General features: G+C 35.7%; 1 protein-coding gene across 4 annotated transcripts in view; it reads left to right on the top strand.

Annotated features, from left to right (window-relative positions):
* Positions 1 to 17330, top strand: part of LOC137217798 (ubiquitin carboxyl-terminal hydrolase 9X-like) — a 145172-nt gene that overhangs the window by 50566 nt on the left and 77276 nt on the right. For 3 of the 4 annotated variants that reach the window (XM_067724759.1, XM_067724758.1, XM_067724756.1), the window contains exons 12-16: positions 2769 to 2975; positions 5756 to 5892; positions 7560 to 7708; positions 13347 to 13434; positions 16000 to 16342. In XM_067724759.1, coding sequence (XP_067580860.1) covers positions 2769 to 2975; positions 5756 to 5892; positions 7560 to 7708; positions 13347 to 13434; positions 16000 to 16342 — 924 coding nt within the window. The remainder of the gene's footprint in view (positions 1 to 2768; positions 2976 to 5755; positions 5893 to 7559; positions 7709 to 13346; positions 13435 to 15999; positions 16343 to 17330) is intronic. The other variant, XM_067724757.1, reaches the window with a different exon arrangement.

Genomic DNA, 17330 nt, shown 5'->3' with positions numbered 1-17330 from the left:
TCAAGATCTTTATTATTTATTATTATTTTTGGCTGCATTGAGTCTTCATAGCTACACACAGGCTTTCTCTAGTTGAGGCGGGTTGGGGCTACTCTTTGTTGTGGTGCACGGGCTTCTCATTGTGGTGGCTTCTCTTGTTGAGCACAGGCTGTAGGTGCGCAGGCTGCAGTTGTGGCCTGCGGGCTCAGTAGTTGCAGCATGTGGGCTTAGCTACTCCTTGGCATGTGGGATTTTCCCAGACCAGGGCTCAAACCCATGCCCCTTGCACTGGCAGGCAGATTCTTAACCACTGTGCCAACAGGGAAGTCCTATTTAAACCTTTTTTTTTTTAACGGTACGTGGGCCTCTCACTGTTGTGGCCTCTCCCGTTGCGGAGCATAGGCACCAGACGCACAGGCTCAGCGGCCGTGGCTCACGGGCCTAGCTGCTCTGCGGCATGTGGGATCATCCTGGACCACGGCACAAACCCGTGTCCCCTGCATCGGCAGGTGGACTCTCAACCACTGCACCACCAGGGAAGCCCTATTTAACCCTTTTTTAAAGCTGGTTTTGTCTGGTTCCCGTCAGGCAAGGGAGGGGAGGAATGCCCCTTTTTTTTAAAGTTTTTTTATTTTTTTGTGGTACGCGGGCCTCTCACTGTTGTGGCCTCTCCCGTTGCGGAGCACAGGCTCCGGACACTCAGGCTCAGCGGCCATGGCTCACGGGCCCAGCCGCTCCGGGGCACGTGGGATCTTCCCGGACCGGGGCACGAATCCGCGTCCCCTGCATCGGCAGGCGGACTCTCAACCACTGTGCCACCAGGGAAGCCCGCCCCTTTATTTTTATAACCAGACAGAGATTTAACTCTAGGTTCCCCTCTTGGTGTTCCTTATCTCCCAGGGTGGGACATTCCTTTCCACTGGTAGGTGTAAAGGAAATTCTGACACACTGTGTGATCCATTCTGACACCATGGTTGGGGGTGACCTTATTAACTGCTGGGCAGTAGTAAAAGTCCTGACTCTACTAGGCCTTCTCTGGCACCATACAAGCAGGCACTCTTTGTTACTGTTGGACAGTAGAAATCCTAGCTCCCTACTTGGTCTTCTATTATTTCACCCAACCAGGTGTTGAGATGCTTTGCTAAACAGCCTTATGTGATATGTATGTGCATTGGCCATAATTTTTTCTATGTTGTTTATTTAGAATAAGGCAGTTATTTTCTGAATGTTTTCTGTCATGCTATGTTGCCCCTTTTTTGACCCTTTGACTGTAGAGGTGGCTTCGGGGAATGACTTCCTTGTCTGCACTGATTTCCAAATCGCTGGCTTCTTAGCTTCTAGTCTGGGATATATGAAGAAAAATCTGGGGAAGTCAGCTGCCTTGTTGTTCCTCAGATTTTGACATTCTTAGCAGTTCTGCTTTCTTCTCTTCAATTTTCAGAGTTTGTTTCATGTATAATGTTTTTAGTTGTACTTAGTGGAAGAAATAGTAGTAAATCTATTTTATCTTCTATCTTTTCAAATGCAGGAACTATTTCTGTTTATTTTATTTTATTTATTTTTGGCTGCATTGGGTCTTCGTCACTGTATGCAGTCTGTCTCTAGTTGTGGTGAGCTGGGACTACTCTTCATTGCGGTGTGCAGGCTTCTCATTGCCATGGCTTCTCTTGTTGCGGAGCACGGGCTCTAGGCGCACGGGCTTCAGTAGTTGTGGCTCACGGGCTCTAGAGCACAGGCTCAGTAGTTGTAGCACACGGACTTAGTTACTCTGTGGCATGTGGGATCTTCCTGGACCAGGTCTCAAACCCATGTCTCCTGCATTGGCAGGTGGATTCTTAACCACTGTACCACCAGGGAAGTCCAGAAGACATGTTTTGTCAGAAGTGGGATTCGAACCCATGCTTCCAGGGGAGACTGCAACTTGAACGTAGTGCCTTAATACTGCTCGGCCATCCTGACCTGTGTTCTCTGCATTCTTTTTTTTTTTAAAAAAATAAATTTAGTTTATTTTGTTTTTGGCTGCATTGGGTCTTCATTGCTGCTCGCACGCTTTCTCTAGTTGCGATGAGTGGGGGCTACTCTTCATTGCAGTGCGCTGGCTTCTCATTGCAGTGGCTTCTCTTGTTGTGGAGCACAGACCCTAGGCCGTGGGCTTCGTTAGTTGTGGTGTGCAGGCTTATTTGCTCTGCAGCATGTGGGATCTTCCCAGGCCAGGGCTTGAACCTGTGTCCCCTGCACTGACAGGCGGATTCTTAACCACTGCGCCACTGTGGAAGCCCTGTTCTCTGCATTCTTATGGATACTTGCTATTTTCGTAGTAACCAGGCTGGTGGGTGTGAGGTGTTTTCTCATTGTAATTTTGATATGCATTTCCCTAATCAGTGATGTTGAGCATCTTTTCATATGCTTATGGGCCATTTGAGTCTTCTTTGGAGAAATATCTGTTCAAGTCCTTTGCCCATTTTTGAATCAGGGTGTTTGTTGTTGAGTTTTAGAACTTCTTAATATATTTTTTATTGGGTATTTTCTCCATCTTTTTATTATGTAATATTAAAGTCAGCAGTGATGGAGTTAAAGTTGTAGATAGAAGTTTTTTTCTCCTGGTATTTAGATTAATCTTCCTTTTGAATACTATTAGTTTCCTCAAATGAGAAATGAATTATGCTGTTGGTATGCATGTGTGGGTGTGATGAATAGAGTTAGTTTATCCAAAGCCCTGTAATTAAAGTAGTGATGACCTAATACATGTATAAATTGTGATATTTACGTAATTTAAAATTTTTTCCTAGGCAAATTGGACAAATGCAAGTAAAAAGCAACGTGAAAAGCTACTTGAGCTGATACGACGTCTTGCAGAAGATGATAAAGACGGTGTTATGGCACACAAAGTATTGAACCTTCTTTGGAATCTGGCTCATAGTGATGATGTGCCTGTAGACATCATGGACCTAGCTCTCAGTGCCCACATAAAAATACTAGATTATAGTTGTTCCCAGGTATGGGAGTGCTGCTTTGCTCATTTTCTGTTTTTTCCCCACTATTAGGATGACTTTGTTAGAGGATAATCCCATTATTTAATCATTCCAGGTAATTTCTGAGGGATCGTCTTACTTTTGTCATATAAGCCTGGCTTCCTCCTCTTACATGTTTTTCAACAAGTTTTTGTGTCATACACTAAGCATCTTTACCACCCTGTGAGAGGGTTTGTACAGATAAAACAACTCATAATAATAATACTGTAGTTAAATATATGATGGTAAAATGGAATCGTCATTCATTAAAACCAATTATTACTTTGGAGGTAAGGGTAATTAAGTATTTTTGCTCAAAACATAATTAACAGAATTTTCTAAATAGAGGTTTAGCAATTCACAACATCTTCTCTGTGTTTAACTTGTGTCATTTATGTTTACTGATTTTAAGTATGCATTTTTATACTAATTTTACTTAGGTTTTTGGACCTGTTTCTGGATTTTTATCAGCAGTGATATGCTATCCTTTTGATAGGTTGGCTATATAAAGGTGTTATATTCCCTTAAAAAAAAAAATGAGCAGGGTATTTTTAGCTACCTCAGGGCAGGTGTTCTGCTTTCAGCTGGATTTGAATTGAATCAAGTTGAGCAAAGGTGATGCTGCCAGGTTGTGAAAATTATATAATTGTGAAGGTTTAGAAATATTTTCTGACCTCATAGATTTTAAAAGTGTTGTCTTTTTTTTTTTAAAGTGCTTTCTTTTGTATAGCTAAGTGAATATATTGAGAGAACATTCTTTACCTGGGTTACTTCCTTTTTCTTTTTTTTTCTTTTTTTTTTTTTTTTGGCTGCATTGGGTCTTCATTGCTATGCTCAGACTTTCTCTAGTTGTAGCGAGCAAGAAATACTCTTTGTTGTGGTGTGCAGGCTTTTCATTGCAGTGGCCTCTCGTTGCTGACCATGGGCTCTAGGCATGCAGGCTTCAGTAGTTGCAGCCTGCAGGCTCTAGGGTATGAGGGCTTCAGTATTTGTGGCACTCGAGCTCAGTAGTTGTGGCTCACGGGCTATAGAGTGCAGGCTCAGTAGTTGTGGAACACAGGCTTAGTTGCTCCATGGCATGTGGGATCTTCCCAGACCAGGGGTCGAACCCTTGTCCCTACATGGGCAGACGGATTCTTAACCACTGCGCCACCAGGGAAGTCCCAAGTGCATCTTGTTTTGATGAAATATTTCCTTAGCACTAAAGTATTGCGTCTTCCTTTAATGTGTTATTTAGAAATTGCCTGCCATAGGGTCTTAAATATTGCTATGTTAATAGGTGTTGGATTTCATGGAATTCTGTAAAAGTGTTTTGCCTTTTTCAGCTTCAGCCTTCATTTATTGTATTAAGGAAAACTATAATAAATTTTGCACTTTTTGCCCTCCAACCTAAAGTGCTTTTGGAGTCATGACATAATTAGTATTCACATGTAAAAAATTTTAAATCCTTAAATATGCACACAGAATTCAGTTCAGTAATTTCACTAGAAATTTTTTCCTAGGAAATACATGAAAACTGTGATATTTAGAGTTAAGACTTTTTAAAAATTTTTATTTATTTATTTTTGGCTATGTTGGGTCTTCGTTTCTGCGCGTGGGTTTTCTCTAGTTGCGGTGAGCGGGGGTCATTCTTCATTGCGGTGCGCGGGCCTCTCACTGTCGTGGCCTCTCTTGTTGTGGAGCACAGGCTCAGTAGTTGTGGCTCACAGGCCCAGTTGCTCCGCGGCACGTGGGATCCTCCCAGGCCAGGGCTCGAACCCGTGTCCCCTGCATGGGCAGGCAGATTCTCAACCACTGTGCCACCAGGGAAGCCCAAGACATTCATTATTTATACAGTAAACAATAGAAACCATTTAAACTGAGAATACAATCCATAGCATATTGTACAGCTAATTAAAATGGCTATTGGTGTATATAGTTCATAGTATTCAATAAAAACACTTGAAGTATAGAGCCTCTTTCATTTCTAAAAAGAGATACGCATGTGCTTGCAAAAAATATCTCCATGTGAGCTGTTAAACAACATTCCTTTTCTTCCCTAAATATGCCTATAGATAGAATCATTTCAATTAAAAATTAGTTAGGTATTCAAACTTATGATTATTAGTGATCTTAGATAAAAAAGACTAAATCAAGTAAAGTATGGTAGATTTTTAGAAATAAACTTATTCTTACAACATTTTTAAACATTTTAAATTTTCCTTTAGGTGAAAACGTGCCTGTTTTCTCTAACATTCTGTTTGTGTGTTGATTTGTTTTTATTCTTATTTTAATTTTTTAAAATTAAAAATAATTATACTGTTATTTTTTGATGAAGTGATGTTCCTTGATCTTTCAATAAAAATATACTAATATCGCACCCACATATAGTAATACTTGGGATTGTACATTTTTCCTAACTTTTATAATATCAAGAACGTTATAAAATTGTTAAAAGCAATACCCACATTTAAGTGTGTTTTTTAAAAGTCAGATTTCCTGTGAATGTTCCTGAACATGGAATTTATACCATGTTGCAGATATATCTGAATCCATGGAACACTGACTTCGTAGTAGTACTTTACATTTTGGAATTTAGGTGATAACATCAAGTGAAGAACATACTTAAAGCATTTTATTTCATTAAACTATTATAACTACATCGTAATGTTTATGAGGCTTAGCTTAAAAGCTTTTCTACTTTGTATTCTCAAAGTAATTTGAAGGTAGAATGATACTGAACACCTGTCCTTATAACCATAATTTTGTGTGTGTGTATGTGTAAGGATCGAGACACACAAAAGATCCAGTGGATAGATCGCTTTATTGAAGAACTTCGCACAAATGACAAGTGGGTAATTCCTGCACTGAAACAAATAAGAGAAATTTGTAGTTTGTTTGGTGAAGCACCTCAAAATTTGAGGTAAGGCTCTTAATTCAGAAAATTTTCTGATTTTTATTTATATTATGTTGAAAACAGAATATCAGTAACAGCAAATTTTAAAGAGAGAAAGTAGAGGGGGAAAACAGGAAGCTTAATGAAATAAGAACTCTTTATTCTTCTTTATATTTAATGACACAGTTTAACATACCCAGTTTTATATAGCAGATAAGTATGAGTCAAGTTACTGCCTTCCACACTTAGTTCAGAATTGTCTCAATTCCAGCAGATCTGCCAGACAGTATCGTGTGGGTTGTGTTTATTTCGCTCCTTATTTCATCTTTCCTTTTCTACCAGTTCCCTCTGTGTTGGCTTGATATTCATTCTAAGTTCCACATGATAGTATTTCTTACAGTCCTTAAATATATTCTTAACTGGTCTACTCTGACACATTTCTCAACAATTTTTTTTTTTAATTTTAAATTTCATACTAGGGAATAGGAATTTTCAAAGGGTGTTTTTTACCTTTTCTTGAATTTAAAAGTTAATTTTCAAAGGTAAGACTAAATGTGATTTAAATTATGGAAGATGACAAGTCTTTGTTTAAAGATACTTTTTTACTCTTTATTTTAGCTATATTTTTCTTAAATAGTTAATTTCATGTTTGTACTTGATGCTAAACTATTAGTGGTTATTAGAATAATTTATCCCTTTATATTCTTGCAGTATATTTTGAATTAATGACAGAAGAGAAGTAATAACATGTAGAAAGCTAAATGTAGTGCAAGAATATTCACAATGCAATTAGGATTCCTGGTAGTGAACCCCAGTTTTGTCTGACTAGCTGTCATCTTAAAATGCTTCTCTAACCTTTAAGAAATATTTTTCTTGTATGTAAGACAATTAATGATTGCCAAAATCCTTTATAGCACTAAACTGATAAGATTATGCATGTAAATAAAATTACTGTTTTAAAAGAATTATATAATGCTACTTTTAATGTTTTTCTCAAGTTGGATTTTTATTTTTTCCCCCTAGTGCTAGAAAAATTATATGAAATTAGGAAATTCTATGGCGATAAATACTGCAGGAAATGTTGAAATAGTCTAATAATAATATTTGTTTCTGAAGGACATATTTTTATTGTCTGATCTATGATACATGCCTTTTGCCTTTTATCAAACATACCCTTTTTCTGGTTGCTTATACATGAAATACTATATATACTCTGTTGGCTGGTGATTTGATCACCAGTAGATTAATAATGATGTGACTATGATTGATTTCACTGAAAATGACAAAACAGTATGGGAACTAGGTGTCTTTCTGGTGGTATCCATGGGCAAAACTGGCTACAGATTCAGTGTTCTAGAATGAACCTTTAATCGCTAATATCCTTGATAATGTAGATTAGCATATAACTGCACAACAGCTGTGCTTTGATATTAGTATCATGTAAGATCAGTATCATGGGTGAAATTGGAGAATACTGATAGACAGTTTTCAAGTAAAGTAAGAGTACTGGAATAAATATGTTGTGAGGCATCAGTTAATCTCAGATTTCTTGATATTTTATTACTAAAAAAGGAGAATATTGACGAATTTTATTACAGATGTCAAGTATTTTAACCTTTTAAAAGTAGTAGCTAGAATTTAGTCTCTGTAAACTTAGTTACAGCAGTGTTCATTTGCCTAATTATACTGTTAAGTTCTTCTCGTTTTAGTCAAACTCAGCGAAGTCCCCATGTATTTTATCGTCATGATTTAATCAATCAACTTCAGCACAGTCATGCCTTAGTTACTTTGGTAGCAGAAAACCTTGCAACTTATATGAATAGCATGCGACTTTATACTAGAGGTATGTATTAAAAGCTAAAATTAACTATTGGGAATCAACCTGGCCTTGTCTTCCCTGTATTTTGTTTTGTCCTCATGTTAATTACTGTAGAAATGAAAATATATTTATTTTTTAAAGGACCAAAAAATGGCAGTGAATTGGTTTTTATAAGGTATATTCAGTTATGGGTCCACTTGACCTCTCAAATCTTAAATGACCAAAACTCTAGGCCAACTTTTCAAGACTGTTTACTAAGTGCTTGTTTCTCTCCGTGCTCATCTTTGTTAAACTGATTTCTTTCCTTCTGTATTTGGGAACTTTATCTTGTACTTACAGTTGGTTGTTACCCTCTTGGGTATGTACTCCTTTTAAACCTTTCCTTTCTTACTGACAGTACTTTTAACTGCTTTTCAAGAAAACTTAATAATTCTCTTGTCAGTTTTCTCCACGTCTGTTGTTTGTATATATTACAGTTGTTTTTAATAACCTTACATTGATGTTTTCAGTTCTTCAGAGAACTTGGTTAAAATGTTACTAGATCACCATATGTACCATTGGTTCTCAGTGTATGAAACTTTAAACTTATTGGGATGAAGTTTCCTGTGGTTCAACAGAAAACTTTTTTTAGTAATTGCTATATGTGAGGCAGCCTTCTTGGTGCTTTGAAGACCAATTCCAGTATTAATTGTTCTTTAACAGTTTAATCTGAATGTCTCTGCTGGAGCACAAAATATTCTTTGTACATCTGTACCTCTATATTATACCAAATTCATAGGACAGACAAAACACCAGCTACCTTGTAGGCCCAATTTTTTATATTTGAGTATGAAAAAGAAAAGTTTCTGTTGTCCATTATTGAAGATATGATTAAGCTTAGTGATGAACTGAAAGTATTGCCCAGTTGACGTGATATATGAGGATGTGTAGAATTCAATCATATACATACATTTATAATGTGGGTGTTTGTAATAACTCATTATTTGACCAGAACAGTAGACTCTGTTCATGTCATTTTACCTTTAATGGCTATGTTGTAGTTTGGTTGAGTAATAAGGTGTTTGTAGAGGTAGCTTAGTTTTTGCTGATACATACCCATATAAGTTACATAAATGTGTTGCAAGAATTAATCTACTCTTCAGATAACCCAAATGATTGTACTGACCTCCTGTTCATCTCGTATTTTACCCATTCTGTCCATTCTAGTCGTAGTACTAGAAAAGCAGTCAAAGAACCAGGTGCTTAAATTGGTCCCACTCAGTCCTGCTTACTAGGTATACCAAGGTTTATTCTTAGCAGAATGGTAGGACAGGGAAGTCAGTATAGGAATGAAACTGTAGTTTATTTTCTCTTGCAAGAGCAGCCCAAATCAGCAACATAAGTGAGAGATTTGTGTATAGTTCTCTTGAGGTTTTATGACCTCAGGCTTTCTTGGAGGTAGAGTCCTCCTACATGCCAATTAAGACCTTTTCCCAAAGTACAGTCAGCTACATATTTAATTTCAATAATTTTTATTCACTTTTGTGTGAATTCCTCTGTTAACTTAATGTCATTGCCATAAATTGAGTCCGAATTGGCCAGTGCAGTCAGGTGGAGCACATGTGCACTTCAGCATCACTAGGATCCTCTGTTTCATTTAGTCAGATTATACTTGTGCTCTTGGTTTATCTCACTTTCATGATCTCAAGAACGGCAGCATTCTTCCGTATCATATTTATATTGCTTCTTTGCAAAGTTAGAGATAACAAATGCAAGCTCTATCAACTGCCTAGATTTAAAACCTGGCCTCATTCATAGCTATATAACTTGCAGGTTACTTAAGCCTTCAAAGAAGAGTTACCAAATCTGTAAAATGAGGATAATAATAGTTATAACTTCATAAGTTAATACTTGCTAGAATGGAGTTAATGCTTGTTAGAATGTTGCCTGACGCATAGCAAGTACTTGAAATTTTGTTGTATTAATGAGTTCCTCTGAATTAATTGATTTCATATCATCTGCTTCTAACCTTTTCCTCCTTAATGTATTATTTTACGTTTCTGACCAGTGCTTTTTAGCAGTTGACCTTTAAATATAGGGACAAACTTAATTTTTCTAGTGAGACTTACATTGAATTCTATGATATAGAACTAATAACACAAACTATGGTGATTGCTTATGTCTGAGAAGCATATTGCATGCTGTTCTGCATGTGCTGTTCAACAGCACATTGATCTGTTCAAGCATGTGACAAGATATATATTGTGACGTTCTTGGAGTTCACTGATATTCCTTAGTTTCATTTCTTCCATGTTATGCATTTGCCATAACTATGTTGCATTTCTACTAGGCATCTTTGGTTTTGGAAAAATTATTTCTGTAGTGTCATGAGCAGCTGATTTCACCTCTGCTTTCATGTTATCTTAGACAAGAAAGTAACATAAAATTCTTCATAACTTTTACATGTGAAAGGTAAAAATGAGCTACTTTTTATTGAAGTTATGCACCAGTACTTCCTGAATCACAGTTAAAGATTTTTTTTTAATGTTTCTCAACAAAATACATAATACACTTCAGCTTAGTTCATGAGAGGATACCCTTTGTGTTGATTTGAAATTAATGAGAGTTTTATGTATCATTTTCTCCTATTTCTGAGCAAAGTTTTTAGGACTTACACAGTGCAATTCATTTAAATCTGTTTTTTTTAGGGACTGCCAGTTTGCATTACCTCTTCCCATTCTCTTTGCTTTCATTATGATGCTTGGTTATTATCAGGACCACTTGGCAGCAAAAAAAGATGTATTTACAAGAGTCATTTAACAACCGTGGTGTGTTAAAATGCACATCCTGTGTTTTGTTCACGTAGTAATTCTTACTCATTTATACCTGTTAGCCGTGAAGTACTGTTAAATATATTTGTGGAATCTTGCAATTTAAAGAATATCTTTAATATTACTCATTTTACTAAGCTTATAGTTCTTTGGAGAAATGACTTTTTAAGGCTACCACAGGAACGTACAGGATAAGACTTGAACATCATTATGCTAGAAAGTGTTTTTAGAGAATCATGTCTCAATGTCAAAAAGAAGTAAGCTCTGACTTGCCATTAAAATAATGATACCATTAATGATAACCTTTTCAGTGTATGAGTCCTTGAGTTCACAGTGTTAAAAATATATAAATGGAGGCAGATGTCAACTATAGATGTAGGAAAAAATAATGGATGATAAAACTAGTAAGTGAAAGTTTGATGAGGACCAGAACAGTGACATAGTATCGAAGTATTCTCCCACAAATATTTAATTACAAAGAGAAAAGTAGTAACTGTTGGAGAAATTTGGTAGAAACACCTTAAGTAAGCTATTTAAGTTAAATTAACATTATTAATATTGGGATAAACTGATGTCTTTGCTTCTGATAATGATATATGGGAAAAGATATAGCGTTACTTTTGTGGTATTTCTTGCCAAATATGCATAGCCTGAGTCTAACTAGAGGAAACATGAAGCAAATGCAAATTGAATGGCATTACACAAATAGCTTTAAAATAGTCAAGGTAAAAATACACAAAGAAGAACTAAGGAGACTCTAAGAAAACAACTGCATGCAATATGTGAGCCTAGAGTTGATTCTGGATTGGGAAAAAGGGAAGCAAAAAAGAATGTTACTGAGACAGTTAATGAAATTTGAGTATATGCTCAAATTTGAGTATATGCTCAATTAGTCTTGGATTAATCTTAAAATCATGTAAGTACTATGGCTGTTTCCTTGTCAGTAGGGCTAGTTTTAGGGAGTAAAAATGACCAGCTTTACCTTCAGATGGTTCACAAAATGATACAAATGTGTATAAATAGAGATACTGATAAAACAAATGGACAGATTATAAACAATAGGTACATGTGGGTAAAGACTAGTCTTGTATCATTTTTGCACTTGAAATTATATGAAAAAGTAAAGTTGTACCATGCTTTTACCTCTGTGTGTGCATATGTGTGTGTCTCCACCTCCAAATCCTGCCAAGTAAGCACACACGCAGACGTTTTCAGACAGAGGTCTTTAAGGGATAAAAAGCAGCCAAAGTGGTGGCATAAAGTTTAGTCAGGTACTTCAAGATCAGCACTCTTGAAATACCAGAAAATGTGTATGTAGTAGAACATAAATTTCCACACTTTTGGAGGCCTGAGGCTTGGGCAGTTGATGACTTACAAGGATGTAATAAGATTATAGAACTGGTAGTAGATGCTCATGCATCTGGAAATGTAAAGCAGTGATAATATGTGCCTTTCTTTCCCAAGTCCAATTCCAGATACATCTCTAGCATCCTTTATGTTCCATCTTTTATAGCAAGTCAACATTTTACTTCTAATTCAGGTTTTTCTGAAATGTAAAATCTTGCCATTTTGATGACTTGGGTTGCCTTTACCAATTCTGAAAGGAGCTCATACAGTTTGAATTATTTGGCATCAGTACTGACAATAATACAAGTTCTAAAAGATGCATAATTGAGAAATACCAGTACTTCAGATTTTTGAAATAAATATCTTTGATTCCTGAGTGGTTGGCAGCTCTGTCTGAAGCATTTATTTCCACTGTCTTCTGTTCCACCCAAACAGATTTGGTTATTTTCAGGCAGAGGTCTTTATCCTGTCCTCCTACTTCTTTTGTGATTTTTATTTTGCTTGATACTGAGATAAACAACCTTATGAGAATTTTTTAAGACAGGCTTTTTTTTCTTTTTTTTAAGATTTTCGATGTGGACCATTTAAAAAGTCTTTATTGAATTTGTTACAATATTGCTTCTGTTTTATGTTTTGGTTTTTTGGCTGTGAGGTATGTGGGATCTTACCTCCCTTACCAGGGATCAAACCCTCATTCCCTGCATTGGAAGGTGAAGTCTTAACCATTTGACCACTGGGGAAGTCCCCTAAGACAGACTTCTAAAACTCATGTTTTAGTTGAGTTATACCTTTTTTTTTTGAGTTATACCTTTTTTAAGGAAGCATCTCAGACACAAAAAGTATTAATGGTATTTTTAGGAAAATACGTGTTTTCAGATTTTTCCTTCACTTTTTCATTGACAAACACTGAGAGAATTTTTCACCCAGTATATGAAGTTGATAACAGAAGTCCAGAGTACTTACTAGTTTTATATTTAAAAAAGAATTTTCAACCTAAGTATAGGCCAACTTACCAACATATGTATTCATGGTCATATGGGAGGCTAGATTTGTTTTGTTTTATATATTTTTTAAAAATACCCCAGACATTCATAGTCTGATGATTAAGGAAATTGTATGATAACGTTATCAAATGCAATAACATATGTAACTTTGTCTTAATGATGTTGTGTATGCAGAAATACTACAGTAACTGGTGTTAATATAACAGAAGGAAAAGTCAAGGGGATAAAGTCATTTTTTTTCTCACAGACTTGTTTCATTATATATGAAAAATGGAAGGGCTCTGCTGAAAAATTATTTTTTATAGCACATATCACATTTTCCTTTTGACTGTGTAAAAAGCAAGTGTTCATTTTTGTGGGGAAAATTAGATTATTTAAATATATCTATTACATGTTGCCTATTAATAATAAATGATTACTGGATTCTTAACTTCTCTTGGTTAAAGTCAACAGTGATGTGGATATACATGTGTATAATGCAATATTTTTGTTAATTTGCAGACCATGAAGACTATGACCCACAAACTGTGAGGCTTGGGAGTAGATATAGTCATGTTCAAGAAGTTCAAGAACGGCTTAATTTCCTTAGGTTAGTTTTAAACAATTAGTGCTGTTCTCTTTAAGGCATACATAAGGAATGCAATGTTAACATTCTTCATGGCTGAGTCCTTTTTAGATAGCCATTTCACCTGTAACTGAGTATTTCCCCACATAAGAACCATTGCCAAAAGTTAATGTAGCATTTCCTATGTGTTCATTATTAAATGCCTTTTAATTATTGGCTAATCTTTAACTTTATTCTTTTATTGGATTTTGAAGAAAATACATTTTAAATTTCAGAGTGGAGCTTATGTTTATTTCTGTTAGAAATTAAAGTTTATTCTTCATACATTTTCATACTTTGAACTATAGGACAGAAAAACCATGATCCAGGGAACATTTTCATTAATGCTATATCATGGCAGTAAGGAACATTAATGCTATCATGGCAGTAAAGGGTGGTTGGTATGCTTAGGTGCTTTATTTATTCTAACAATGGCTGATAAAGGCAAACTAAACCTATATATAATAACATTACTTAAGGTGGAGATAAGGAAAAATAGCCTATCTTTTAAGCCAAAACTAAATAATACTGAATTTGCTCAGTAATGTTTAACTTTTTTTAATATAAATTTATTTATTTTTGGCTGAGTTGGGTCTTCGTTGCTGTGCACGGACTTTCTCCAGTTGGCAAGTGGGGGCTAGTCTTCGTTGCGGTGCGCGGGCTTCTCATTGTGGTGGCTTCTCTTGTTGCGGAGCACAGGCTCTAGGCATGCAGACTTCAGTAGTTGTGGCACGCAGGCTCAGTAGTTGTTGCTCATGGGCTCTAGAGCTCAGGATCAGTAGTTGTGGTGCACGTGCTTAGTTGCTCCGTGGTATGTGGGCTCCTCCTGGACCAGGGCCCAGACCCGTGTCCCCTTCATTGGCAGGTGGATTTTTAACTACTGCGCCACCAGAGAAGCCCTGTAATGTTTAGCTTTTAATGACGTGTCTATTTATGTGTATGGATATGGCTATGTAGCTTAAATAACGAGGTTGCTTAGAATTTCAGTTAGCATATCATAGCAGAAAAGTATATTTAAATCATAAGTATGTTAGGAAAGAATGCCCAGGCTATCAGTTTTTCATAAAATCTTGTATTTATTATTTTTCATACATATTTACTCTTGGGAATTTTCTCTTTAGAGTATGTTGTATACTATATTTCTGTTGCTGAACCATGTAATTTATGGGGAATATTTAGATTGACATACAACCTATTTTCTAAGTCAATCCATAGCTACCTTTAAGAATTTTATAATCTGTCAGATAGATCTGATCTCTCTGATGCAAGTGTTTACACATTCCAACTTAGGAAAAATTCTAGTCATCAAATTTTATGACATTAAAATCTAGTCATCAGATTTTATGACATTTTTTTAAAGTGCTCTTCCCCCCGCCACCCCCCAAACATCCAAGGAAAAAAAAGTTGCCACCTCATATCTAGATTCTCTCCCACAGTGGGCCACTATTATTGACATTTGTGTACTGTATCCCTTAGGTTTACTGACACAGAAAAATGGTTTAGAATTTACTTATTCTGTTAAAGTTTAGAATTAGACCTATTGTAGTTCCTGCTCTATACATACGTAGTAGTGTAGTTCACTAAAGGAAAAGGTGTTTTATTATTCTGGCCCTCATGTTGCTCATTTGTAAATTGGAGAGATTAGATAGAATTAAAAAGTTCTAAAAAGGCACCTTCATACTCAGACCTAGATTTATTGAGATATTAAAGACCTACAGTTAAGACCCAAAAGAAGAAACCCACTGACATTAAATGAATACACCATACTGTATTAGAAATGAAGCCACCATTTGTTAACTAAGAATTAAATGTAAAATTATTCAGATTAAAATTAACTTACGTTTTCTTTCATTATCATTCATAGAAATAACACACAGAGAAAGTAGAAGAGTGCTAAGAGAAACTAGAGTCTAACTGAAGGAAGACACTGATTGAAGGAAAATTATCAGCTTCATTGTAGTTTTATTTTAATGGACACCTAATAGTCACACAGCTAAAAAGCACCAGAGGACATCTTGAATATTGATAAACATATTATAGTGATCACTGACCTAGAAATAAGCTTAAATTACATAGACTGTTTCGTTTACTGTGTGCAGGTATTGAGTATAATATTTTTAGAAATTAAAAAATTTTGAGAAGCTTTATTTTATAAAAACATTCTGTTATGTCAGAGTCATCTAACATAATAACCCTATTTTGCAATGAAACCATATATGCAGGGAGCTAAGTCAGGATCTGGTTTCAAAGCCTAAACTTCTTGAGAGTCAGAAAGAAGCTTCTGTATTTAGCTCACATCATCTAGCATAATTCTTCGAGTATAATAGTTGCCCCATGAATATATGCTTGTTAAATAAATGAATTTAATAGCTGATATTTTTTTCCTGCCAGATACATGGTTAAGAAATAAGCTTTTTTGAAAGAACACATTTTTAAGCTGTAATTAAAATGTGATTGTGCTAAATGAATTATTTTAGACACATTGAAATAAATTGTGTTTGAGGGTAAAATTATATAGACCTAATTACAGATTTCTTAAATTTTTCCAAGATTTTTACTGAAGGATGGCCAACTGTGGCTCTGTGCTCCTCAGGCAAAACAAATATGGAAATGCCTAGCAGAAAATGCAGTTTACCTTTGTGATCGTGAAGCCTGTTTTAAGTGGTATTCCAAGTTAATGGGGGATGAACCAGACTTAGATCCTGATATTAATAAGGACTTCTTTGAAAGTAATGTGCTTCAGCTTGATCCTTTCCTGTTAACTGAAAATGGAATGAAATGTTTTGAACGATTCTTCAAAGCTGTTAACTGTCGAGAAGGGAAACTAGTAGCAAAAAGAAGAGCCTATATGATGGATGATTTGGAGCTAATAGGATTAGACTACCTTTGGAGGGTAAGTGAGAAGTTGGAACTCCTGTTTGCAAACACTGTACCTGAGGTGGTTTCTAAAAAATGGTTAAGGAGTCATAATTTTGCTTGTAAGTTACATGTATTTATCCTTGTTGATGCTTTTCCTAGTAATTGGGGGATAGGAGACAGTGCATGGGTGGGAACTGTTCATCTTCAGCTTCTTGTTATATCAGTTTTATTTGCCACTAACTTTGGGTTCATTCTCTCTCTCTCTCTCCCCTCTCTTTAACTATCTGCCACTGATACATCTATTGTACTTAGAATTTTTTCAGGTGTATGCAAGTACAGTAACCATTTTCTGCCTGCAGATCTTTCACATTCCTTTCATGAAGGTCATTAGCTACCTTACATAAGTTATATCTTGGGGTTTATTGTACATTTAATGCCACAATGAATGATGGACAGAACAGAGGACTATTAGTTGAATGGAGTTTTCAATTAATACCTTTATGATATTCCTTAATTTGTGATATATTAAAGTACCTGAGGGTAAAATGCTTAAGCCTTTTTCCATCTTTATAAATAAATCTTGTTTCCATCTTTAAAAATCTAACCTATTACATTTCAGCTTATATTGTGTTATGGATGTGGGGTTTTTTGGTTTTATTTCTAAACCACAGGTAAGCTAAGGTGTTTGCTTGGTCTTTCATTAAAATCAAGGCTTTTTCTCAGCTCAGTCTCCCTCTATTCCTCTCCTTTTCCCTCCTCAAACCTCTCAAAGGGTCAGCCCTGAAACACCCTCATAGCATAGGATTCTAAACATGTTGTAAAAACCTCTGATGTAATTAGATAAGTGACAAAGATGTGCAGAAGTTGTTGGAGTTGACAGGATTGCTTTTTGTGATGAATGATTTTTCATGGAAAATTTTTTAACTTATTTGAATTATTCCTTGAAAATTTCACAATTTTTATTGTTTTCATTTTAAAGCAAATTGCTCTATTGAGAAAACTTGTATGTATCAATTCTTAAT

The sequence above is a fragment of the Pseudorca crassidens genome, chromosome Y, assembly GCF_039906515.1.
Source record: "Pseudorca crassidens isolate mPseCra1 chromosome Y, mPseCra1.hap1, whole genome shotgun sequence".
Taxonomy (NCBI): Eukaryota; Metazoa; Chordata; class Mammalia; order Artiodactyla; family Delphinidae; genus Pseudorca; species Pseudorca crassidens.
The sequence above is the reverse complement of the archived record's forward strand: the minus strand, read 5'-3'. Positions and strand labels throughout refer to the sequence as shown.